Genomic DNA, 27,575 nt, shown 5'->3' with positions numbered 1-27,575 from the left:
AATTCTCTTTTGCCCCAGTTTTTAATGCAAGACAACTCAGAGTGTTGTCGAACCCAAGTTCACGTGCCCAATACTCATTTAGGTTTGTTTGGCCTCCTTGTGCATGGCACAATGACTTGGGTTGGACGACAAGAGGGTGGTAGCGAACCATCCTGAGACCAAGACCATCTGTCAGTGCCCCCCGTAAGGGAGAATGTGGGCTGCCAGTGACTGGGAACCCCCCATTCCAGGGTCTCCTAACCCCAGACCCTCCATGGGTCTCTAACACAGTAATTACTGGCCACAGGCTGGGTGGCCTCTGTCAATTTCAGCAGTGACCGAGCAGAGGTGTCCAGTGACTGTCTCAGAGATGTCAATCAGAGATGTCAATCAACTCCTCACCCAGAGACAGCAACACAACTGCAATCATGACTGTCCTCTCTCCCCCACTGAGCGGTGGGGTCACCTCTCATCACTGTGTCCCCAGAGCGCACCCCTTGACCAGCAACACAGTAGCCTCATTAAATACTTGTTGAATGAACAGCCTGTGGGTCCCCAGCCCAATACCAAATATCTAGCCAAACACTTCAGCCCTCCCCTCCCCTTATCCTCTTCCTATCTTAAAACTTAGCCCAGATTCTGTCTACTGCATACACTAGACTTTATCTGCCCTCTGTCCCTGTGGGGAACACAGATCTTTTCAGTGAGCTCCTGTTTTGGGGTATGCAGAGACCCTGTGTGGGCTGCAGGCTGAACTCACACCAGTCATGCAAACGTCACCAGACTCAGGGTCTTGATTCTCTCCTGAAAATGAAGAGGTGATTTCCAGGGGTTCTATTCCAAGTTCCAAAAGTTCCACAAGAGCCCCTTTAAACAAGGAAGTGTCAGGGCAGGGGTGGTGTCCCTCTGCCAGTTCTGCCACAGACCTGCCCAGCCTCTGTGGAAAAGACCTGTAAGTCCACAGATGGGAGCCATTGTTTCATCCAAAAAATGAGACTAACGTTGCCAATGCTATTATCTGCTTAGCACATTGGATTGTTGAAGACCGTGAAGCACAAGCTGTGCTAAGAATGTACTGTTCTTTCTTTAGGCCTCCATGCAGTTCCTGAGTTAGATGATTAGCCTTCTCTTCTGCACTGCCCTCCCCCACATCCAGCTTCTAGAGCTTCAGGCCAAGTTCCTCATTCCCTCTGAATCTCAGAGTGACACATGAAGCTTTTTAACAAGTTGGACAGCCACACAGGGAGCTGAAGCACAGCAGGAATTAGTCAGTCACAGTGGAGTAACTACCAGCTTTAAGTAAATAGGCTGCATCCCATTCCACCTTTGCTCTGATGGGGACCTACCTTCCAATAAAAATCATTTAAAATTTAATTCCCCCAAGAATTAAACTGCTGGTGTAGAAGCAAATAACCACTCTTCTTTAGCACCTGTGGACTCGTCACACTCACACGGTAGACAGGGATGCTGAAATGGTCTCAGATGCTGTGATTTGTTCTGCCACGGGAAGGGGGCAGAGCACAGTCCTTAAAAATGACACAGCCGTTGAGAAAAACTGCAGACAACAGAAACTGGCTAGAGCTGACTAGGCCCAAGATGGTGGAAGATTTGACTTCCAGTAGCCTCATTATGAGCTCATTGAAATACATTAGCATATGCGAAATGACACATCCTGTGGCACCATGACTGTTCTGAGAGGGAAGGCCAAAAAGGGGGCAGTGGTCTAATTGCTCAAAATAAGTGAAATAATCCTCCTACTAACCACCCCAACAATTCGGTGCCGCTCTTGCCTTCTGAGATGGACCACATTCTGCCTGTGGAATATGTATTTCTGCTTTCACTTTCCTATGGCTCACTCTTGAATTCCTTCCTACTCAAAGCCAAGCACCTTCACTTGGTGGCCCATCCCAGGAACTCACCTGAGACCTGGGGCATAACCATCCTTTCGGGCTCCATTTTCCTGCAACTTCATTACAAAGTATATTAATAAATCTATACTTCTTACCTAACACTTTGCCTGTTACTGAATTCCTTCTGCACCAAGACGTAAAGAATCTGAGTTTCATTAAGTCCTCAGATGAGTTGGGCCATTTCAGCACTAGATAAAAGTTTCACATTTGTGTGCCTGGCAATATTAGGTAAATGCAGGGCTTTTACTTTAGAAATTAGGCATAGATGATTTTTAAAAACTACTCATGACTTTAGGGGCTTCCCTGGTGGCTCAGACAGTAAAGAATCTGCCTGCAATGCAGGGGACTCAGGTTTAATCCCTAGGTCAGGAAGATTTCCTGGAGAAGGGAATGGTTACCCACTCCAGCATTCTTGCCTGGGAAATTCCATGGACTGAGGAGCCTGGCAGGCTACAGTCTATGGGGTTGCAAAAAGTCAGACACAAATGGGTGAGTAACACTTTAACTTTCACTCATGACTTAGGATGTATTTAATAACAAATTAAATTATCTGGAGCACTCAGGTATTAAGTGAAAGTGTTACCAAACCCACTCTCAGCAGCTCTTTGCTCTAGAGTCCAATACTGAGAGACAAGTGTTAGGTAAAAGGAAAGATAACCTTATTAAGGAAGCCAGCAACCCTGGAGAGACAGAGACTCAGGTCACAATGAACCAAATCCCCAGGTTTGCTCAGGGATTACCCAGGGAAAAGAGGAAGGGGCTCTGTGCAGGGAAGGGGGCAGTCTTTTATATCCAGAGATGACTGTCCCCATCACAAGGTTCCAAGTAGCCATCAGGTCTTGCTTGCGGTTGGAACAAATCTTTGGTCAGCTAATCCTGGAGAGTAGGGAACAGAAGTGAGACCTATAGAAAAACTAATCTTCAATCTTGATATGCATCAACAGCTTTCTCTATCTGTAGCAAGCTAAGCCAAGCTAATCGTAGAAGTCAGGCATAGTAAACAATGCAGAAATAGATTTGGAAGAGTTCCCTGATGGTTCAGTGGTTAGAACTTCACACTTCTACTGTTGGGGCACAGTTTTGATCCCTGATCAGGAACTAAGGCCCCAAAGCTGCTCGGTGCAGCCAGAGAAAAGAAAGAAAGAAAAAGAAATAGACTTGGAATGCTGAGTTGCTGACAGTCCCTAGTTAGAGTCTTACTTCCTCAGTGACAACCCCCACTGTCAGATTCTCCTTCCATGTCTAGGGGAAAAGGGTGAAGAAGTCTTCTGTAATTTCAAGCTGAACATGGGCAACAAAGAACTGTTAGAGTGGAAGGATCTGACCTGGTATAAGAAATATTCTCTGCTTCCCTCACATGCCCACTGAGACGCCAAAAGATGCATCTCATTATTAACATTTTAAGTAATCATTTTGCAAAGACTCATCATGCCAATTATGATCCCCTTGACTAGAAGATAAAATTCCAATTTAAGGATTCCTTCAAGCATTGACCGACTCCCAGAGGAAATTCAAGAAAGTAGGTTAGTAAACCAATCTCATCCACCTTGAAATAGGGAAGTATTGTGGGCTAAGGTCAGTTGGAGCCAAGTAGCAGGTTGTGTCAGTGCCATCTTGATTGTTTCAAGCCCCGTTAATCTTCAACTCCAGGGTCAGTTTTTTTCCCCATTCTCTTGAGGCCAATTCTTGGAATTGTGCTGGCCAGACATAGGGCTTTCCTGGTAGCTCAGCTGGTAAAGAATCCACCTGCAATGTGGGTGACCTGGGTTCAATCCCTGGGTTGGGAAGATCCCCTGGAGAAGGGAACTGCTACTCACTCCAGTATTCTGGCCTGGAGAATACCATGGACTGTATAGGCTATGGGGTCACAAAGAGTCGGACACAACTGAGCCACTTTCACTTTCAGAGAATCAGTGCGGCTCAAGATGGAGCAACTTATGTCATGGCTATAGTCCAGTCGTCGTGCAGTTAGCCTTTTCCCTTCGGTGACAATTTTGGTATCTGCAATACAGCTCAGGAATGTGCATCAGACACTTATCTGCCTCCTTCAGGGAGGAACTAAAGATTCTGTGACTCTATTGTCCTAATCATTAACTGCTTGAGCCTGCTCCTGTGTGACTTACAGGAGACAAGGGACACGGAGGGATTTTTTATACCTGGGAGAGCCCCAAAGGGTCCTGTTCTGTTTCAAGAGGCCTCGGGGCTCAGGGACAGGCCTCTCCAGCAGCAGCGTCTGGAGCTTACTGAAATCACCAAATAAATACTTATAAATACTTTTAGGGTAATACAGGACACAGCTAAATCGGGTTAATTCCGGTGTCGTCGGGGGAGGGGGGGGACAGGGCAGACTAAGGGGATGGAAGAGACTGCACACGGAGCACTGGAAGACTGTTAAAATGCAATGAAACCTAGTGGCAAAGCTGAAATGGCCTCCCAGGCTAGACGGCCGTGTTTCTACATCCTTTTCCTGGAGCAGGCCTGACACCCGGTGCGCAGACCACTAGCGGCTGCGCCCCAGCCTGCTGTCCAGCAGGAAGGCGCAGGCCCCGCCGGCAGGACACTCCGCCTCTCTGCCCGCCTCCCCTAGCCCACCCACCCGCCTGGCGCCGGCTGCGCTTCCTTCCAGCCTCGCTTGCAATTCAGGTGCGCCTGGAATTTACACCCATTCACGCCAGCGGGGGCAGGAACCCCTTCCTGACCCTGAACTTCTGTCCTAACCCTAACTTTCCCTGAGTCCTCACCTTTCCCTCCCACCCGCGGAGACACACCCTTCTCGGAGCACGGGCTCAACACACCTTTCCTGGGAAAACCAAAAATGAAAGCAAATTTCGGGAAATAAAACTTATAAAACATCAACTCCTTGGGAGACCCAAACTTGGTGTTTCGGTTTTCCTGATTAAAGCAATACTTTTCCACCACCTCGATACAGTAATTGGTTTGGGCCCCCCCCCCCTTTTTTTTAAACACCAAATCTGATATTTTTAACCCGAAACTAATGATATAGACATTAGGGCTAATTAGCAACAGTTTTACAAGAATGGCCTTTTCCATTCTCTCTTTGTTTGGCCGCCTCGCAGCCTCTCACCTCCACCCCGGAGTGTTTAAGCATTGTAATGCGAACGGGCCGCCGCCTCCCCGCCCACCGGAGGGTTGTCCCCACAACCCCCGGGCTTGCGACTGAGGAAAGCGAATCTCCCTGAAGGTTATAGTCCAAGCGTTTGTTAGGACAGACCCGTGAGGAGTCCCCTAGTTTCGCCGGACCGCCCGACTTCTGCTTCTAAGAACTTTGGGGGAAAGCATATTTCTCATCTGGGATATTTTTCTTTTAAAATGCTCTTTTTCACGTCAAGAAATTAACATTTTCCTTTGGGTGTTTTGGCAATGACTGTGAATTAAAGCCGGGTTAATTTTTTTTTTCCTTCTAAATTGTTAGGGGCCACAGACCCGAGGAAGATGGAGCGCTTCTCTTACAGGTATGAACCGATCTTGAGTTGTGAACCTTTTATTACTAGAGTTTGCCAGCTTAGGAAACGTGTTCTGTACCTCTGTGTTGTTCTATTCATCTCATTCAAACCTTAAAGAGCTGCCAACAGTGCTGCAGTTTTTCCAAAAGACCTGGAACTTACAGTTGCATCTACCTGCGTTATTGGCTTTTAACATCTCCAGTCAGGTTACTGGCTCTGCCTATGACATGACTAGTGGTTTCCTCGTCTTTTGTAAGAACAGGTCAATATTACAACGAAATTTAAAATATACTTCTGAGAAGGTTGAAGTTATAGACAGGTTTTCAATATTTGGAAACCGTTAAGAATAATGGGAAATGTTTTTTAAGCTTGAACATCTTTTAAATGGTGTAAATGAAATAGTTTGTGAAATGTGATTTGTCAATGACATTGAATGTCATCCAGCCATTTAAAATTACTATGAAAACTAGGTGCAGGAGAAAAATATGTGACATAGAAGGCAGAATCCTCATATGCATACGAGGATACGTATTGGAAAGAGTTGGAAATTAGTTGGACTTTATTCTCATCATCTTTCTTTGGGTTGTTATATAAATTAATTATTTAAAAAGAAAGGAGGTGGGGAGGAAAGTGGTGCTCTAGGATTTCTCTCCCTAGCGGCCTGTGGTGTTAACTCAAAGGGATTTTATTTGCTTTGTTTTGCTAATGGAGGTCTGATTTCCTCTTCCTAGTGTGATTTTGATCATGGCCTTTTCCAGAGCACTTGAACTGGGATTAGTCGCTGGTAAGAGACTTTGTTCTTTTGATCACTGGCAATTTTCAAGTGGCCTGGAACATAGACTCAAGGAGTTAATTTTGTCATTCAGGATTGGGTGACCTTGAACTTGCCGGTCCATCACAGGGAGAGCTGGCCTTCAGAGATGATGGCCTTTGGTCCCAAGAGGAGCCTGCAATTCGTCACCAGCCTTCCCAGTTTGTAGCATCCATGGGAATCCAAAAGAGTAAGACGTACCCGCCTTAGATGTACAGTGTGATAATCTTTATCGTGGTCCTTTATGTGTTTTCTGAGCATCTTTTTGACACTTTCGCCTAAAAGAGAGAGCATCTGATTCTGGAGCTGGGTTTGATTCTGGGGACAATACAGGCACGCACTTCACACTGCCCTCCACCCCACCACAGAACACAGTTTCTCTCGCAGAACACAAGTTTCCCTCACCTGATCCCACTTCACGCTGGGGATTCCAGGTACCACCACTGGCTTGTGCATGAAAAAAGATTTCTCTGCTCAAAAGCACAGGTAGTCAAAGGAACACTAAAAAGCAGAGTCTTATTCAGTGAGATTTACAATGTTTAGACATCTGCAAACACTTTGGGGAGATTAAGTCCTTACCGCCATATTAACCTTTTAAGAGAACTCACTTTTCAGTCCCTCCACCCCTCTCAGCCACCTCTTCTTACATTTCAGGTAAGGAGCTGAACAGAACCTGCTGTTTGAATGGGGGAACCTGCATGCTGGGATCCTTTTGTGCCTGCCCTCCCTCTTTCTATGGACGCAACTGTGAGCATGACTCTCGCAAAGAGTAAGTCCTTAAAAGGGGCTGGGGGTGGAGAGGGGAGGAGAAGTGGGGATTTAAAATCTGCATGTCCATTCATCCTCAGGAACTGTGGGCCTGTGCCCCATGACACCTGGCTGCCCAGGAAGTGTTCCATGTGTAAATGCTGGCATGGCCAGCTTCGCTGCTTTCCTCAGTCATTCCTACCTGGTTGTGGTAAGCAGAGGGTCCCCTCTTTTGCCCTCTCAGGTTAGTTAGTGGCCTGTGGACACTTAGTTAATAGGGTCTTTCCTTTTACCACATGGCTTGCTGGAAACTGTCAGTCAAAGGTCTGCTTGTAAAAGCATCGAGGACTCAGATTGGATGTTCATCCTGGCACCCTTGATATCTACTTCCTCAGTATATGGCTAGTTGTGCCACCTTTCAGGTGGAGAGTTACTTTGAGTCTACCTGACACTTTATAGGATGTGAAACTCTGTAGAGGAAAATAAACAAGAAAAGCCTTGGCCTCTTAAATACCAAGAGATGCTCTCTGGTGTTCCTTTCTTTGGGCAGGGAGACCCAGACAGACTCCAGGGGGGCAGCTCAGTTAGTGCTCACCCCAGAGTGGGATTGCAAGTGAAGGCAGCCATTTGCTAATTAATTTGCAAGTGAAAGTCGCTCAGTCGTGTCCGACTCTTTGCAACCCCATGGACTATACAGTCCATGGAATTTTCCAGGCCAGAATACTGGAGTAGGTAGCCTTTCCCTTCTCCAGGGGATCTTCCCAACCCAGGGATCAAACCCAGGTCTTCTGCATTGCGGGCAGATTCTTTACCAGCTGAGCCACAAGGGAAGCCCAGAGTGGGAGTGGGAGAACCCAACTTCAAGTATTATACTTAAATTCCACGGGAGGATCTGAGCCCCCTTCTCCTTTCATAGGAGCTTCTTCATGGATCCTAAAAGGTCCCTGTACAGCACTCCCTGGTGATTGGTCTCAGAACCCTTTCACCTTATTGATTTTTACTGATTTGAGGAAAACAATGACAGGAAGGGCAAGGACATAAAGGAGAACAAGAGGAGAGGGTTTGCTCCCTACCCCAACCTGAGCCAGACTTCAGAGGCCTCTCCTAGTCCTGACCCTGCAGATGTTAGAAATGGAAAATATTCAACAAACTGAAAATGAAAACAAATGCTTCATTGAGCACAAGATGGGACACCGTTGCAGGCAGGGATTGTCTTTTCTATTTGCATTGGGTATCAGACCCAGGTGGGGTTTCCTGGTGGCTCACACAGTAAAGAATCCGCCTGCAATGCTGGAAATCTGGGTCTGATTCCTGGGTTGGGAAGATTTCCTGGAGAAGTCCATGGACAGAGGAGCCTGGCCGGCAACAGTCCATGGGATTGCAAAAAGCTGGACATGACTGAGTGACGAACACACACAAATACACATACACATCAGACCCAGGGTAGGTGATTAGAAGGTGTGGGTGGAATAGTTGGATAGGTAGGGACCATATTTTCTCCCCAGAACTTGGGACCCAAAATGTGCTGTCTCTTTATCATCAGACCCCAACCAAGTTCTGCCACACGCCAGCAATTATAGGCTTCACCGGCAGGCTTAGATTACCAGGTCTGAGAAAGACCAAGTTAACAGTGGGCCTGTGGCATCTTCTGTCAAAATATTTTTTCAGGGGAGTCTGACTGCACATAATTGGTAGGTACTGTTGATCCCATAAACACATTGTACTCAATCTTGGACCCTAACTGCTTTGGGGCTCATGTAGATGAGTCACCTGTGTGGGCAACAGGATAAAGTGCCAGAGGGATCTTCTTTAATGACCAAGTGTCTCTATCTTCCAGACGGCCATGTGACAGATGAGCACCTCACAGCTTCCAGGACTCCAGAATTAACACCATCTGCGTGTGCTCTTGTGCTACCTGGCATCTGCCTTGCTATACAAAGTTATTATTGACCCACATTTGTTTTCAACATTTGTCATGCAGATTTCATGACCTGTAAAGGCTGTCTCTCTAATGTCCCAACTGAGAGATGATAATTTGTTAGTTGCCTTGAAATAGTGAATAGATTTCCCTGTGGTCCCTAAAAAGATGTCCTTGAAGCACCAATTACTTTCCTCTGCCCTGCCCTCTCCAAAAACTAATTAAAAAAAAAAAACAGAGTAAGCCATATCTTGTGTCCAACTCCTGTGTTTCTGATACAGGTAAGTGCCAAGGGCTTACAAATAATTTCCTTTAAACAATTGAATTCTATATTTAGATTATTCAAGGTTACTCTCAATGTGGAACTGAGCATAAAGCTTTGAATGGAGTTGATTGACATCAGTTAAGATAGTATATTGGAAAGGAAGGACCTGTAAGAGGAGCAGAAGAGAAGGGAGGGGGCAGATAACCATAGTGAGAGACAGGGTGCTAGAGTAATGGAGGTGTGCGTGTATCCTGGGTGACTAGGTAGAAAAGTGGGAGCAAATGGGAGAGATTTGAGAAAATAAAATTAATGTTTTGGTTGATCCGGCGGCTACAGAGAAGCAAGTTAAAAGGCTAAGTTGAAGGGCAAGTTTCTGTCATCTATAGGAAGCTGTATGAGACAAGGGCACCTGTTTTCTGACGGATTTGTAAAAAGAATAAAGTCTCCTTTAAAAAAACTATCTAAATTCCCCTGATATATAAAGATTGATTAATACATTATGATTTCTCTATACTATGCAATTATTTCAATGGTGATAAAGAAAATGTTCACAGTATGTTTAGTTGTAAGCCAGTGATAAAACCATATATTGTAAAGCCAATTTTAAAAATATGTATCTGATCTGTCCAGTAAAAGTGGGAAGTATGTTGACCAATGTGTGAACTGTGGTTATTTCTAGGTGGTAGCATTTTTCCTCTCACTTCTCTGTTTTCCTCAGTGAGGGTGTATTATTTTTGTTTTCATATGGACCGTGATGACCACAACAGGCTTAAAGCCGAGGGAACTGGAAAGGCCAAGAGCGCAAGGTGGTGCCCAGTTTTGTTTGTGGCTTTGGTGTGTGTGCTCTGCTGTGAGGGACAAGATCTGTTTCCATTATTTACATACTGTTGGATCCATAATTCGTGGTTTTCCAAATGAATGCCCTACAGATGCAAAATTCCAGAAGAGTGGAATTTTCTTTTGTTTTTTGCAATGTCCAGTAAGAGAAGGTGAAATGGGATAAGCAAGGAAGCAGTGAGAGATCCCACCAAGAGAGCTCAGAGCTGGAGAGGGGGCTGCCCAGTGGGGAGGGCTGGTCTGGCCACTTACTGGAATGGGGCCCAGTTTCCTAGTCTGATGGTCACTACATCACTGGGTTAGAATTAAGTGAACCAACTAAAACTCTAGCACAAGTTCCTCAACAAATGTCACAGTTCTTCTCTACCTTCCTATTTACCACAAATTGCTTTAAAACAGTTTTAGTCCAGAAATGAAAAAATTAAAAAAGAACCTCAGAGTATTGAAATAAGGCTTTGTCTCATTTCATGAAACTGCTGTGATCCCTAACCATAATGTGAACACGGTTGGGACTGTGTTCTCCAAACTTGGACATTCACATTCCACCTTATTTGGGCCACATCACCTGTGCTTTAAATTGTAATTTATATTCACTCATTATCATTTCAACCATTTTTAAAGAGTAAAGTTCAGTGACATTAAGTACATTCACACTATTGGGCAACCATCACCACCATCCATTTCCACAATTTTTTCATCTTTTAAAACTGAAACTCAATAACAACTCATTTTTCCTCCCCACAGCCCCTGGCAGCCACTAGTCTATTTTGTGTCCATGAGTTTATTCTAGACACCTCACATAAGTAGTCATATACATCCTTTTGTGACTGGCATATTTCACTCAGTATACTGTCTTCAAGGTTCACCCATGTGTCAGAAGTTCATTTCTTTTAAAAGGCCAAATAAATATTCCATTATATGTATATACCACATTTGGTTATCCATCCATTAATGGCATTTGGTTTCTACCTTTTGGCTATTATGAATAATGTGATGTGAACATTGGTGTATAAGTACATCTTCCAGTCCCTGCTTTCAGTTCTTTGATGTATAGAGTCACAAGTGGAATTGCTGGATCATATCATAATTCTGTTTTAATTTTGTAAAGAACTACTGTACGTTTCCCACAACAGCTTCACCATTTTACATGCCCATCAGCAAGGCATAAATATTCCAATTTTCCTGCACCCTATTGCTTTCTGGGCACTGCTTTTATTTTTTTCATAATAGCTATCCTAATGGGTATGAAGTAGTATCTTATGTGGTTTTGATTTGCATTTCCCTAGTCATTGGTGATCTTGAGTATCTATCCACTTTTTTTCTAAGTGCTTTTTACTTGTCCAAAACAATAGCATTTGTGAAGCCTGAATAATTTATACCAGTCCCTAAATTTTAAAGAACAAAAATGAATAATAATAATGTTCACCTGTATGCTATCTAAAATCATGAACGAAAAGTATATTCTGAGAAATGGTGTTCAAGGGGATGCAAAAGACTCTAGATTCTACCCTCAAAAGCCTTACAGACTTCTTGACGTGTCCACATGGGAAACAATAAAGACACACCTGGGTCCACACTAGCTGGAAAGCATTTTGCCCTCTGGCCCTGTTACTCCAAGTGGGTGGACTTGCCCTGGTTCACTCAAAACACTGTTGCTGACCCAGAGGCCTGACATCAGAGAAGGGTTGCATAAGAACTTGCATAAGAACTCAACCTTAACCTTGGAATACGACCACCTTTAAAGTACCATCTTTAGAATATTTAATGACTTGAAATGTGTAAAACACAATGTCAGGTGAGAAAGCAGAGTATAGTGTAGCTTCAACTAGAGTTCATAAAAGGTAAGAAACATGAAAATATTGAAATGGTCATTTCCAAGTAGAGGGATTATGGGTAGATTTTCATCTTGTTTTCTAAGCTAATTACAATTGCACATAATTGATTTTATAACGGGAAGTTAAGATTTTGTAAAGAGTAAAGGCAAGAATTAGTTATAATGTTTATATTTGTGAGGTTACAGATTTGTGAGGTCCATGGAAGTGTTCATGGGAGAGCAAGGCAGTTAGCCAGGGACAACTATGAAATTACAGGGGGAAAAAAATCGACTTCAAGATGAGTGGTTAGATGGAGAAGGGTTGTCTCTATTTCAGTGAAAATTATGATAGATTTATGGGATGATAACGTCAATAAATAAAAGGAAGCTGGAGGAAACTACAGCACAGAGGAAAATGGTTATCTCTAGGATGAGTCCTGGTCAGGTTCCCATGAACCTGAGCTGTGGGTGTTCAGAAGGAGCTTCCTGGGAGGAGCTCCTGAAAACAACACTTTCAGGGAGCTGCCTTCTGGAAGAAGGTAACTGCACGGTTGCTGTGCAGCAGAGATGCTGTGTGTAACAGGCCTCAACGGATGCCGTGGGAGCTCCAGGGCTGGGATGGCCCTTCAGAGCTGTCTCCTGTTGAGGTAAGGGACCAGATCTTTGGACTCCTGAGTCAAAAAGTCACTAGGGAGGTTCCCCAAAAAGCTAAAAATAGAGTTGCCATATGATCCAGCAATCCCACTCCTGGGCCTATATTTGGACAAAATGTGAAAAGATACATGCACCTCTATGTTCATAGCAGCACTATTTACAATAGCCAAGACATGGAAGCAACCAAAATGCCCAACAGCTGAATAGATAAAGAAGATGTGGTACATATCTATATACTCATAAATACAATGGGATGTTAGCCATAAAAATGAAACAATACCATTTGCAGCAATATGGATGGACCCAGAGATGATCATACAAAGTGAAATAATTTGGAAAGAGACAAATACCATATCATATCTCCTATATAGGGAATTTAAAATATAACACAAATGAACTTATCTATAAAACAGGCTCACAGACATACAGAAGACTTGTATGATGCAAGTAGATGCATCTTCATACAGAAGATGCCAAGGGGGATGGGTAGGGGAGAGAAAGATTGAGAGTTGGAACTAGCAGATACAAACTATTATATATAGGATGGATAAACAATGAGGTCCTACTGTGTAGCACAAGGAACTATAGTCAATATCCTGTAATAAACCACAAATGGAAGAGAAAAAAATGCAATATCCACCTTGGCAGAGGTACAGCTGGGCCTGTATAATACAAGCATCTCACAAGGGTAGGGTGATAAATATGATCTGTGCCTCCACCCCTCCTTCCCCTTCTACTTTTCCTGTCTCTCCACCCCTACTCCAACTACTGTGGGGGAAGGACCACTCTGTGAGCTGAATCCCCCCACAGGTCTCTCATAGATCCCATAACACTCCAACACCCTGATTTGTTTTCCTGTCTGTCTCACTGGTCTGTCAGCATCCTCAACCCCTGGGTGCCAAACCTCCAGGGACCCTAGAGCTGCTCTGTAGCTACTGTAGATGGAAGAGGGAGGGAAGGAGGGAGGGAGGGAAGAAGAGGGGGAGGAAGGCAGGAAGGGGACTGGTTCCTTATCATCTCCTTTCTCATTAACAGCTGCATTAAAGACAATTAACACTTCTGGAGACCATCTCCTACATCCCCATTGGGAGGGAAGATGATAAAGACAGGAAGAACAGGCAGCATGCTGTGTGACAAAACTGATCTCAGTATGGTCTGTGGCTCCTTCAGAGAAGAAGGCCCTCCCCAGCTGTGGTCACTTCCAGGAGCCTCTGCAACTCCCAGGAGAATTGGCCCACCTCACCCACTAGGTCAACTCTGATTGGGGGGGGGTGGGCGGATAAATGAAGAAAAGAAAGCAGAAGAGGGAGGTCACAATTCTTCTCCTAAGTGATATAGCACTTCTAAGCCACACAATTATTTCTTATGTTGAATGCATGATGTAAATTAACCCATCACAGATTAACCCCAGTTGCACAGGGAGCCCTCATGCAGTAGGAATCAGAAGACAAGTGCGATATTATCTAATTCCAGATCACTCTGGTTTATTTTTATTCAGAAAAAAAAAAAAAAAAAAAAGCCAAGGACTACAGACTAGATAAATCAGCATGTAATCAATGTCAATCAGAAATGTCAGTCAGATTTTCCAGACTAGCCCATCAAAATAAAACCCGTGTGCTATGAGAAGAAAATCAAATTTTGTCTGGAATCATGAAAAGTAAGATGTTCATTTTTCTATGGTACTTGGAGATATTTGGATAAAAGGTGTTTCCCGCTCTGAAGGGTGTCCCAGTTATACAAACACATCCCAGTTACAAACAGAAATGTCAAATGCACCTTCCAACAAAACACAGCCTTGGTTAGATTCTTCGCCTAAGACCCTTCTCTCAAAGCTTTGGCTCTGTCTCCACTCAGAGTTGTTGATGGTCTTGGCTTCATCTCTGACAGCCTAGGCATATAGCCTAACCAAGGGTCAGAGTCACCCCAAGTCCAAGATTCCTTCCTCTCTCTCTGGGCAGGGGAAGGAGAGAAGTCCACAAAGGAAGATAAAACTAATTGCCTTGTAACTCCATGAGCTTCTAAAAGCCCCAAGATAGAAGCACCAGGTAATATAGCAATAGGTGATGTGCACTCCAGCCAGGTGAGAGAGTCAATTTCTAGGCTCTGCCCCCTTCTGATGCCTATGTCAGAAGCTTTCTTTATCTTTTTTATACTTTAATAAAACCTTATTACACAAAAGCTCTGAGCGATCAAGCCTCATCTCTGGCCCCAGATTGATTTCATCCCCTCTGGAGGCCAAGAATCCTGGCATCTTTCGTGGTTCAGCAACAACCTTTCACAGGAAAATATAGGAAGCTCATTGTTTTGTCTGCAAGAGTCACTCTGCACAGCTATCTGGAGCTAGTTCTGAGTTCAGCCTTGCCTCATCTCACTTCTTAGGAGAAGGAATAACAGCTGCCCGGTGCACACTAGTCTGCAGGGCCAGCGACCACATCTAGAGTGTGGAGTTGGGAAGACAGCACCTTCTCCCCGTATGGCCATGTTACTGGTCCCTAGCTTCCTTCCAACTTGAAACTGTTAGGTGGGCAGACCTGACTGATGTTCTTTGAAATGGATGTGGCCCTTCCCCTGGTGTTTATCAATCACTGAGGCATGTGCTCTCACTGGGAAGTGAGTTGTTACAACCGCCCATTGAAAAATGGCCAAAAGGAGGCTCAGAGCCATAGGTATTCAATAATACACATGCTCCTGGAGATCATGAAGTAGATCGGATAATTCTTATTGAAGAGCCACTTTTCCCTTTGGCCCTGGAAGAAGCCAAGCAAGCTCTTTCCTGCACACGGGGGAGAAAAGCCTCTTCCTTGGGTGGGGCCTCTGCTGGGAAGAGGTGGAGTGATGAGAAAGAAGGGGCTTTAAAGAGGATGGAGAAGAGCAGGAAACCTCAGACACACCTTTTCAGGCTGCCAAGCGCTGGCTGTCCAAAGCTTGGTCTTTTTCCCAGCACAGTGGATTTGGACTCCAACGGCCTAGGAGCAAGTCTCACCCCCTCCATTGCCAGCAAGTTGTCTCAAGGCCTGAGCCTCCATGTGCTGTGGGCAGAATGAGGGCCCGGGCAGGCTGCTCATCGTCGTCCCCACGGGCACCAGTGCCAGCATGTGAGTGGTGCTCAAGAAAGGTTTTGGAAGGGAGGCGGGGAGGTCCCACCACCACGCTTCCCAGGAATCAGCTCTCTTCCTGTAAGTCTCTTCCAAACAGTTTTCCCTCTGGCTGCCTCACTGCAGCGTGTGCTAAACACCCCTGGCCAAACATAAACAGAGCTGAGCACTTGGCCTGGTTCTAAAACAATGGCTTTAGAAAGTTGGTAGATGAGGTTCCCATTTTAATGGGATCATTAAGAGGAGTGTATCCCTTTCTTCTTTCTTTCCCTTTATTTATTCTTCTGCAAAAGGCAAAACATTTCAGAGTTCAACCCCCACACAGCAGTACTGAGTAACTTGAGTTCACACTTCAGGGCATTTCCTTCAGCTCCCAGCACCCTTCTGTTCCACTCCTGGGCAAGACACCTGGCATGACCAGAGGTGGCCAGACTCCCCTAAGCCTTTTTGTGCACAGCCTCCACCTTGGGAGACATTTGGACTAAAATCCAATAGATGATTTCCCTGAATATATCAGGAGTAGAGCATTTTTTTGTTGCTCTTGCCTGAAAACAATGTTTACACTTGCCCGAGGTGGCAGCCCCAGCAGGTAGAGGGGTCCATCCTTCCCCAAGGTGAGGGCAAAGACCAGGCCCATCTCCTGGCTCCCAGGCTGGAGGTGAAGGAACAGCAGCTGCCTGGGACTCAGCTCTCTGCCCTAGCTGGCCTCTTCATCATCTTCTCTTTTTTTCCATAGGGTTTTTTGGTTTTGGCTGAGCTGGGTCTTCATTGCTCCAGGCAGACTTCTCTCTAGTTATGGCAAGCAGGGGCTATTCTCTAGTTGTGGTACCGAGGCTTCTCATTGCAGTGGCTTCTTTTGTTGGAACCTGAAGAAGGGAGTGGCTACCCATCCCAGTATTCTTGCTTGGAGAATCCCATGGACAGAAGAGCCTGGCAGGCTACAGTCCAGGGGGTCACAAAGAGTCAGATATGACTAAGTACGCATACCCCACACTGTAGTGTAATTGAATAAATAGTACTCATTGTATTAATTGGGGCAATTCATTTAACCCTTTTGGTTCTTAATGTTTTCATAACAGTTTCCAATACTCATCCATCTATCGTGGACTTGCTTCGCCAGGAACTTTGCTAGAAAATGTGTACATGCTTGTGATCCCATTTGATGCTTTCAACAATAGTGTTGAGTAACTATCACTACCTCCATTTCACAGCAAAAGAAACTGAGACTCAGAGAGGGTGACTAACCTGCCCAAGGCCAAACAGCTGGTAGGTGAAGACAGATTCCAACACTGACTCCATATTCCAGGTCCTTAAGCCCCATCCTCCATCCCTAGCCCCATCTCATTCCCCAAATAGGGGTTTGAATCAAATTAAATCTACTGTTACTGATTTTCTTGAGCTAACAAACATTTAGTATGGGAAAAAATGCTTGCTGTATGCAAATTGTGAAAGGAGTATGACAAGGCTGAATATTGTCACCCTGCTTATTTAACTTATCTGCAGAGTACATCATGCAAAATGTCAGGCTGGATGAATCACAACCCCACAGACTGCCAGGAGAAATATCAACAACCTCAGGTATGTAGATGATACTACTCTAATGGCAGAAAGTGAAGAGGAACTAAAGAGCCTCTTGAAGAGGGTGAAAGAGGAAAGTGAAAGAGCTGGCTTAAAACTCAACATTCAAAAAACGAAGAGTCATGGCATCCAGTCCCATCACTTCACAGCAATAGAAGGGGAAAAGTGGAAGGAGGGACAGATTTTATTGTCTTGGGCTCTAAAATCACTGCAGATGGTGACTGCAGCCATGAAATTAAAAGACGCTTGCTCCTTGGAAGGAAAACTATGACAAACCTAGATAGTGTATTAAAAAGCAGAGACATCAGTTTGTTAACAAAGGTTCATATAGTCAAAGCTATGATTTTTCCAGTGGTCATGTATGGATGTGAGCGTTGGGCCAAAAAGAAGGCTGAGTGACAAAGAATTGATGCTTTCAAACTGTGGTGCTGACGAAGACTCTTGAGAGGCCCTTAGACAGCAAAGAGATCAAGCCAGTCAATCCTAAAGGAAATCAGTCCTGAATATTCACTGGGAAAGACTGATGCTGAAGCTGAAGCTCCAACACTTTGGCCCCCTGATACAAAGAGCCAACTCTTTGGGAAAGACCGCGATGCTGGGAAAGATTGAAGGCAGCAGAGGATAAGATGGTTAGATAGCATCACTGATGCAATGGACATGAATTTGAACAAACTCTGGGAGATAGTTAAGGACAGGGAAGCCTGATGTGCCACATTCCATGGGGTTGCAAAGAGTCAGACACAGCTTAGGAACTGAACAACAGCAACAAAGCATTGTCCTAGATGCCTGGGGCAAACACACCAGGACGCACAGGACATAACCCCACAGGCCATGGTGCCCATAGCCTGGGGTATAGAGAAACAACTACACAGAGGGGAAAAGTACAGAGCAGGTGGTGCTAAATATGGAGCAAATGGAAATACTCAGGTTCAGTGTTCAAATCTGAAACAACAGTATTATCACTCTGTGGGGAATAGATCCCCACTTTATGCACCAAGTCACGTCTCGTCACTGGAGTGAGCAGACCATCGTCAGGAAATCCTGGAGAGCACAGGGTCCTGACTGTGGGTGGAGGGAGGCCCTTGGGTCCAGCTGCTGGTATCGCCGCTGCGCAGAGGCGGCCCTGGCTGGGAGCTGGCTCACAGACCACCAGCTGCACTCCTGACAGAGGGCATCAGCATACCATCCTCTGCACACCTGTTTTCACCCACTCACATCCGGCGGGGAGTGGTGGAGGAGCTCCATCACAGGGGCACCGACCCAATCCCCCTTCATGCGGCCAGCCTCGGGGCTGGCCAGAGAGCGGCTGCTGTGAGGGCCGCCCCGCCTTCCCAAGCTGTACCCTTGAAACGTAAGGACGTGCTTGGCCAGACACGCCTGGACTCAGCAGCCTCATTTTTGGTGGCTGGAAAGAGTTCATAAAGTCCTTGCCCAGAATAATTTTCCCCACGGCACTGCTGGAAAATCTGCCTCCATTCTCATTTTTCTGTACAGAATGGCAGGGAAGACTGTGAAAATGCTGGTAGAATCCAGGCAGCTTACTCACTGGCACCCACTCCCCGCCAAGCAAGCACAGCTTATCTGAAGGTAATGGAATATGGATCAGACTCATAAAGGAGTAGAAAAGGTCAGGCCAAGAGAGACGCAGTCCCAGGCCCTGTCAACTTCACAACTCTTATCTTTGGCAAAGCACCATTCTAAATGAGGTTCTTAAGGATAAGCCACCAGGGCATAGATAAACGCATCACAAAATGGCCCTGTGGTCCTGACCACATGAAGGCATGTGAAGCGTCAGAGGGAAGCTTCTGTCAGAGTTCGCCGTAGCTGTCTCTTGGAGAAATTACAGTTCCTGGCTCTCTATCAGCTGGGGTCTGCAGTGGGCAAGGGTCTTGGGAAATGGGGCTTGTGGGTCAGTGATTCTGTCAAGTCCTGTCCTTACTCTGCCTGGTGCTCAGGGGCTGGCTCACCAACACAATCTTTCTTCATCAACCTCCACCCCATCTCCAGAGGATCAGCTTCATTCCCAGGCTCATCTTAACGCTTTTTGTCATCTTTACCTTACTTCTTACCACTTTTCCTAACCCTTGTTGATAACTCATTAGACAATGTGATTGAAAGCACTTTGTAAATTAAAAAATGTCCTACAAAATCAATATTAAATGTTCAGCTGTGCAGGATCACAGTCATATCTCAGGGCTCCCAGCCTCTTCATTAGGTCAGGCAGAGCCTGAAAGCGAATTAGCCCTGGAAAAAGAATTGCTGAGAGAAGAGGAAGGGAGATGAAAGATGGTAAGCTACTTCCTATTTAACCACCCCACGGGTCCCAGTGAAGGAGCGCAGGTTTAAGGCTAAAGTCATCCAGGGATGACAAAGTCAGGGACACAGTGCTGCTGTGGACTGCCAACACAGCTTCCAGACTTCTCTTGGGTTTGGCCCAGCCATCCAAAGACCTCTTGCTTGTGGTGACTATATTTCACGTTTCATGTATGTTTAGTCTCTAAGTCATGTCTGACTCTTTGCAACCCCATGGACTGCAGCCCGCCAGGCTCCTCTGTCCATGGAATTTTCCAGGCAAGAATACTGGAGTGCGTTGCCATTTTCTTCCCCAGGAGGATCTTCCCAACCCAGGGATTGAACCTACATCTCCTGCATTGGCAGGCAGATTCGTTACTGCTGAGCAACCGCAGAAAAAAGACAGATAATAATCTTTAAGTAGAGGCATCCTCAAGTGCGGATCAGGTTACACAATGTTAATCATGTTGTTACATGGATATTTACCATTGATATCCTATGTGCCTAATATACAGGCCAATTTCAACCAGGTACAAACATACCAGCTTCAACAGCACTTGCAGACTTTGAGATCAGACTGACATAGGCTTGAGCCTCAGCTCTGCCATTTCCAGCTGTGAGATCATAGGCTTGTTGTTCAGTCTTTCCCAGACTCAGTTTTCATGTCTATAAAATAGGGACAAGAACCTCATGTGAGGACAATCAGTAAAGAACTACAATACAGCATCAAATGCTTCACAATAGAACATACATAAATATTAGTTTCATCTTTCTCTGTCCCACTCATAGAAAATTAGCCTCCTCTCAGTTCAGTTCAGTCACTCAGTCACATCCGACTCTTTGCGACTCATGCTGCATGTACTGCAGCAGGCCAGGCCTCCCTGTCCATCACCAACTCCCAGAACTTACTCAAACTCATGTCCATTGAGTCGGTGATGCCGTCCAACCATCTCATCCTCTGTTGCCCCATTCCCATCCTGCTTTCAATCTTTCTCAGCACCAGGGTCTTTTCCAATGAGTCAGTTCTTCGCATCAGGTGGCCAAAGTATTGGAGCTTCAACTTCAGTATCAGTCCTTCCAATGAATATTCAGAGTTGATTTCCTTTAGGATTGACTGGTTTGATCTCCTTGACATCCAAGGGACTCTCAAGAGTCTTCTCCAACACCACAGTTCAAAAGCATCAATTCTTCAGCACTCAGCTTTCTTCATGGTCCAACTCTCACATCCACACATGACAACTGGAAAAACCATAGCTTTGACTAGACAGACCTTTGCAACAAAGTAATGTCTTTGTCGGCAAAGTAAAATCTCCTCTACTTAAATTTAAATATTTTATCATCTTACTAATTTTACATTCTTTGCAAGTATGAAACAATGGGATAACTAATATGTCGTGCGTAAAGCAGTGTGAATTTTTTAGGGAATGAAACTCACTTCATGGAGTATTAGAAAGAGGGACAACCATTTTCTTAACAGGAAAGTTCAGTGCTACCAGCCCTAGGAAGGCCTTTCCTGCTCCAGTGAGCTTATCCCAGAAAAGCAGCTGAATTAAGGGCCAGAAATATCATGCAACCCATATAAATACTTGCAGTGTTGCAAAACCCAGGTTAGTAAGAGGCTGTGTTGGCCTCCCCCGATTTCTGCCTTACTGACCTTGAACTTGCCTGAAAAAGGCCTAACATTGTTGAGGGGCAGTATTTGCATCTTGGTGCTGAATGAAAGTACTTTCCTCTAACGAGGGGCTTCTCAGAGCCCTATTGCAAAGGTCGGGGATGGCCTTTCCTGGGGACTCTTCCACTTCCTTGGTCTGGCCTGCAAGTATATTTCCTGCCAGCCCTCTTCTAACCAAAGATTCATAACTTTTTTGCTTCCACGAAGCCCCCAAGCTTAGTAAAGCAGCCCTGTTCCTTATAAAAAGGATCTCACAAAGTCCCATTTGTGAGCCTGCTGGCTAGACCAGGTCCCCACTGGCCTAGAGCTGAATGACTCTTAAAGATTAGGATACCTGGTATACAGGCTGGTCTTACTAATCGGTTTCCCTTGGCCCATTTGGAGGAGGGTTTTTAAACCTGGGTAGTTATCTTCTGTCGGAGAGTCCTATTTTCACGCTTTTATTTTGCTCTCTCTCTGCCCATCCCCACCACCATATCTGATAACTCAGCTCTCAGAGCTAAGAGTATATGCCATGTTGAGCACAACATCACCAAGTCCAGCTGGGCTCTGGCAACCCCTGGAATTCTCCTTCACCATTTTGAGACAAAAATTGAATCACCACAAATTCCTTGTTTTTAAGAAAGGAGAAAGGCAATGTACAATAACAACAAAATCAACAGCAGAAGCAACAACATCTCCATCTAGCAGGGTCTCCTCTGGGACAGGAGCTACGTGAGGAGCAAAGCAGCTGCATTTTCCAAATGCTCTGTCTGGTGGCTGTTTCAGGGGTCTTCTCCTCGGGCTGTGGCCCCGTCTTCTCTCCTGTATCCAAGGACTGCTTCAGCTGTATAGCTCTCGCAGCTGCCCTGCTAGGCCAAGCCAAGTTCACTAAGGGCATTGTTCCAACCCTCAACTCAGAAAACATCCCATTTCCAGTGTATAGGGCTGTCTTAGGAATGAATGCAACTAGAAACCAATCAAGCAGCATTAGGTTATGCAGCGTCCCCCTAACTCAACTTCAGAAAGCTCGAAACCCAGATGCTGAGAGGGTTTGGAAGCTGTGACCTCTCCAATGCAATAGGCACACCCAGCACCCTGGTCTTGCTGCATCAACACTTTTCTCAGTAAAAGGAGCCAGGGCTTCAAAGAGAAGTGGCTAATACCAGGGCTGGGGCAGGAAAGGTACAAGATAAGCCTGGAACGTCTTGTGCTAAAAAGTAAGGAAGGCCTCAAGAAGGATGTTGTTTTTGTTGTTAGTCACTCAGTCATGTCAGACTCTGCTATTCCATGGACTGTAGCCTGCCAGGCTCCTCTGTCCATGGGATTTTCCAGGCAAGAATACTAGAGTGGGTAGCCATTCCCTTCTTTGGGAGATCTTCCCAATCCAGGGATTGAACCCAGATCTCCTGCATCACAGGCAGATTCTTACTGTCTGAGCCACCAGGGAAGGATGGGGATGTGTCAAAAAACATAGAAGCTGGCTTGAAGAGGCTACCCCTCGCAAATCTGCAGTAGTCTGGGCATTGAAATAAAAAATGGTAATAAGAGATTATAATCCATTGAATAAAATAATAATCCATGAGTCCATACTGACAATATCTAGACTGACCAATAGACAGACAGACAGTTGAGAAGAGCAAACACTACTGTAGAATGCCAGCTAATACATGTAGAAGGAAAGATGGAATTAGATTTATAAAAATGTTTATTATTATAAAAAAATGTTGCAGGCAGGAGTCATCAGTGAATGCTAAACCTAGAGGCTAGAAGTTTGATGAGCACCAAGATATTTACACATTCTCATATTAGTTCCCCACAAAATACTTACTATAAAGGGAGAAATAATAGCTTTACAGTGGATAAAACTGGCAGATACTATGTTAACCAATGATCAACACTGACACCACCAACACTGGAACAAATGGCTATCTGTGCCTCCTGCTAGGGTGCCCTGAGCGGGAAACATCACTTCAGTGGCACTTAGGCCAAAAATCCATAATCTGATTCTAATGATGACAAGATATCACACAAAGCCGAGCTGAAGGATATTCTATAAAATACTGACCCTTGGTATTAAAAACTGCCACTGTCACAAAAGACCTAAATTAATTAGTTAATTAAATTAAAAGGATGAGCAATTTTTCCAGATTCATGGAGATCGCAATGTCTGTATGATCTTGGATTGGATTTCAGGGGGGAGAACTGCTATCAGTTGCATTGAGAAAAATCTGAAAAACATGTGTTTGAGATAATAATTGTTAAACTTCCTCATTTTGACCACTATATGGTGGTTATATAAGTGAATGTCCTTGTTTTTAGGAAATACAGACTGAAATATGAAGTATTTAGGAGGAAAATGACTCTTGAGAGTGCCTTGGACTATAAGGAGATCAAACCAATCAATCCTAAAGGAAATCAACCCTGAATAGTCATTGGAAGAACTGATGCTGAAGCTGAAGCTCTAGTACTTTGGCCATCTAATTCGAAGAACCTACTCATTGGAAAAGAACCTGATGCTGGGAAAGATTGAGGGCAAGAAGAGAAGTGGGCAACAGAGGATGAGATGGTTGGATGGCATCACCGACTCAATGGACATGAGTTTGAGCAAACTCTAGGAGATAGTGAAGGACAGGAAAGCCTAGTGTGGTAGAGTCCATGGGGCCACAAAGAGTCAGACATGACTTAGCGACTCAGCAACAACAAAGAGAAAAATGACATGATGTATGCAGCTCACTTTAAAACAGTTCAGAAATGAGATGATGGATGGATGGATGGATGGATAAATAGAGACAGAGAGATAGATAGGTAGAGAGAAAGAGAGAGAGAGAGATGTAGGAAATGCTATAGCAAATGTTGCAAAATTAACATTTGGTTAATCTTGGTGACGGTATGAAATTCTTTGTACTATTCTTTCCTAGCAAAATTTCTGTTGCGTGAAATTATTTTAAAAAGAATAGTTTTTAAAAACAAAGCAAAGTAGTTTCCCAGTTTCTTAAAAACCTAAACATGTATTAATACTTACCATGGACTGCCCTGTGCTTAGTCGCTTAGTCATGTCTGACTTTGTGCAATGCCATAGACTGTAGCCCACCAGGCTCCTCTGTCCATGGGGATTCTGCAGGCAAGAATACTAGAGTGGGTTGCCATGCCCTCATCCAGCGGACCTTCCCAACCTAGGGATCGAACCTAGGTCTCCTGCATTTCAGGTGGATTCTTTATCATATGAGCCACCGGGGAAGCCCAAGGATACTGGAGTGTATCCCTTCTCCAGGGGGTCTTCCAAACCCAAGAATTGAACCAGGGTCTCCTGCATGCAGGCAGATTCTTTACCAGGTGACCTACCAGGGAAGCCCAAATACTTACCATATGACCCAGCAATTGAGCTCTTGGGTATTTATTCCAGAGAAGGATTTTTGTCTATTCTCAAAAAGCCTGTACATGGATGTTCATAGAAGCTTTGGGTATAATATCCAAAAAACCAGAAACAATCAAAACATCCTTCAATAGGTAAATAATGAAAGAAGCTGATGCATTCACATCATGGGCTACTACTGAGCAATGCAGAGGAACAAACTGTTGATACACGCAACAGTTTAATTGGATCTCAAGGAAATCTGGCTGAGTGCAAAAAGTCAACCTCAAAAGTTCACACTGCATGGTTTCTGCAGTATATAGCATTACTGAAATGACAAAATTGCAGAGATGAAGGAAAAATTATTAGTTGGCAGAGGTTTGGGGTGGAAGGAAGGAGGGAAGTGGCCGTGAGTATAAAAGGAAAACACGGGGGATCCGTACCATGGAACAAGTCTGTATCTTGACTGTGATGGCGGACGTGCAAATCCGCACACATAAAACTACACAGAGCTACACACACACACACAAGTGCTTGTGAAACCAGGGAAACCTGAAGAAGCTCTGTGGATGGTACCAGGGTATTTCCTGGTTTTGCTCTTGCACTGTGGTTATACAAGGTGCTAACTCTGGCAGAAACTGGGTGGAGGGTGTGCAGCGCCACCCTGTCCATCTCTTTGTAATTCCCTGTGAATCTATAATTATTTCAAAATAAACAGTTCAAACAAAGAAAACAGCAAGACCCCGACAGAGCCTATATGGGCTGCCCTACTGGTACTGACATGACCTCGGTGCCCAAGAGATGTCCCTTGAGGGAGAAGGGTCTGGCCTGAGTGCTGTCCTCTCTTCTCACTTTATCTGGCAGCCCCACAGCTTTGCATGAAGTTTCAACCCCCATCCCCATGAAACTTATCACTGGGGAGCAGACGATGGAAGCACAGGGCAGAGACCCAGAGAAATCTGGGTGTGACCTTTAACAATGCTGGAGCTCACAATGGATTAAGGGCTTTGAAGTCACGCTGCTTGGGTTCAAACCCCAATCTGTCACTTACTGTCGATATGACCTCAGATAAGATGCTTACCCTTTTGTACCGCTGTCTTTTTATCTATGAAGTGGGAGTGACGATAGTCCCCAGTCTTAGGTGTACAATGTATAGCATACTGTGCTTGTACCTATAAAGCTTAGAACAGTACCAGACACCTAAAGAGGGTTAATAAATGTTAGCTTTTATTTATAATACTAATAAAACAATTGTTTACTGTTATTATATCTCTCTACAGGTTTAAAATATATATATATAAGCAGTATATATATATGTGTATATATATATATATTTGGCTGTGCCAGGTCTTAACTGTGGAATGTGGGATCTTTAGTCACGGTATGTGGGATCTAGTTTGACCAGGGATCAAACCCAGGCGCCCTGCATTAGGAGCTCAGAGTCTTAGCCACTGGACCCCCAGCAAAGTCCCTCTCTATAGGTTTTATCATTCCTCTTTTACAATGAAGAAGCTGAGACGTAACAAAACTACTTAACTAGTGTGAATCAACCAGTGACAGAGCTGAGATTCAAACCCAGAGACTCCAAGAGAAAATGAAAGTCACTCAGTCGTGTCCTCCTCTTGGCGACCCCATGGATACAGTCCATGGAATTCTCCAGGCCAGAATACTGGAGTGGGTAGCCATTCCTTTCTCCAGGGGATCTTCCTAACCCAGGGATCAAACCCAGGTCTCCCTCATTGCAGGTAGATTCTTTACCAGCTGAGCCACCAGGGAAGCCCAGAGCCTCCAAATGTATGCCTTTTCCCATGTGCGTGTCTGAGCCAGTGTGTATGGAAACCTTACCAGAAAGATGAGGAGAGGGAAAATTCAGAAAGAACAGGAAAGGAGAAAGAATAGATTATATTCTAGAGAAAAAGATGTGAAAGAACATCTCAACTGACTTAGGACTATGAAGGAAATTCATGTTCTCACTTATGATGGTTTCCTAAGTTGGAAGCCTCTAGGGCTGGTGAATTCAGTGGTTCAGCAACGTCATGGGTCACATGGGTCCGTCAATCTTTTGACTCTGTGTTGTCAATTCAAAATTCAGTCAAACTACAAAAATCAGAAATGTTTGTCCTTTGGAGTAAATGAATTATGGAGACTGTGAAATTCCATGCTAGGGCCTTAAGTAGGTTTTCAGATCACTTGTGAGCACCAAAGGAGCAGCAACTCTTCAGAAGCTCAGGTTGATACATTTTTTCTTAAAGGACTTGCTAATGGTTTGTCTAAGGTCTGAGGAATATATGTACATGGCATGTCAGTTAAAAAAAAAAACTTTCAAGACAATCTTTCACCTATTAAATGTCGTTCCATTGTGTATTTCTTTTAAAGAGGAAGACGGAGTTAAAAACTTACAGAATAAATATTTTAATAGCTTTTTTATCCTGTCCTCTCTGTTTGCATATAACATGTATCAGCAGAAAAACAGTAAAAGCAAAATGGGTATCTTTACCTTTACATACAGTCCAGTGATATCAGCGTTGCTGTTGCTACCATTTTGAATAGGTGATGCTTAGCTCCTTCTTTTCCCTGATGAGGAAACCTCCACTGCATGATCTGGTTCTGCTATTCCAACAGGCATTCACAGTAGGAGAGAAAAGATTTATTAAAATACCTCTACAGATTGAACATCAGCAATTCCACTTGCGTCACTGCGCTCGGATTTTACAGTGGAGGCTTGAGCTTTGACACTGGCACTCACATAACTAAGTTATAAGCACGCTTACTAGTAGCCCAGCAGGGCCTGAAGATGACCTGACTGTTCTCAGATAGGGACCATTTCAGATGTTTAACCCAAGAACACAACAAGCTCCTTGAAATTGCTTGAAGGCCCCTTTCAACTGAGAAGCCCTTCTCAGTTTAATGCCTTTGCTGGAAGATGGTCATCGGTGTCCAGTTCCTGCTCCTGCTGGGGGAGAACTAAGCAAACTGTGAAATGTCATCCCCAAGCTCCCTGAGTGGATTAGCGGCTCCAAAGGACAACACACAGCTCTAAGTCATCCTGTAAAGTGACCCCAAAGCGTGGCTTGTCACACCATCCTGGGCTCATTTACTCTCTGAAGGGCAGAGGGTGGCCTGATGCACAGCAGGTTCAAGTTCACGGATAATCCAGAGCATATTTTGCACAATAACTCTGGTTCTAGCCAAGTCATGGTCCCTGC

General features: G+C 44.7%; 1 protein-coding gene and 1 long non-coding RNA gene across 2 annotated transcripts in view; one reads left to right on the top strand and one right to left on the bottom strand.

Annotated features, from left to right (window-relative positions):
- Window positions 1-27,575, bottom strand: part of LOC102395913 — a 42,752-nt gene that overhangs the window by 3,367 nt on the left and 11,810 nt on the right. The window contains exon 4 of the long non-coding RNA XR_328716.3: window positions 26,867-26,976. This is a non-coding gene — a long non-coding RNA (uncharacterized LOC102395913). The remainder of the gene's footprint in view (window positions 1-26,866; window positions 26,977-27,575) is intronic.
- TDGF1 (teratocarcinoma-derived growth factor 1) lies at window positions 5,098-9,284 on the top strand. Its single transcript, XM_006071563.3, has 6 exons — window positions 5,098-5,362; window positions 6,085-6,137; window positions 6,220-6,354; window positions 6,819-6,933; window positions 7,013-7,122; window positions 8,749-9,284. The coding sequence occupies exons 1-6, from the start codon at window positions 5,343-5,345 to the stop codon at window positions 8,859-8,861; spliced, it is 546 nt and encodes a 181-aa protein (XP_006071625.1). The 5' UTR covers window positions 5,098-5,342; the 3' UTR covers window positions 8,862-9,284.

Source organism: Bubalus bubalis, chromosome 21 (genome assembly GCF_019923935.1).
Source record: "Bubalus bubalis isolate 160015118507 breed Murrah chromosome 21, NDDB_SH_1, whole genome shotgun sequence".
Lineage (NCBI taxonomy): Eukaryota > Metazoa > Chordata > Mammalia > Artiodactyla > Bovidae > Bubalus > Bubalus bubalis.
This window is presented reverse-complemented; position numbering and strand designations above follow the sequence as displayed.

Bases quoted from the DNA above. Each gene is read 5' to 3' on its own strand.
- TDGF1 (XM_006071563.3), top strand. From the start codon at position 5,343: ATGGAGCGCTTCTCTTACAG. The intron at 6,138-6,219 runs GTAAGAGACTTT...TTTGTCATTCAG, and splicing joins TGAACTGGGATTAGTCGCTG to GATTGGGTGACCTTGAACTT. The intron at 6,355-6,818 runs GTAAGACGTACC...CTTACATTTCAG, and splicing joins ATCCATGGGAATCCAAAAGA to GTAAGGAGCTGAACAGAACC.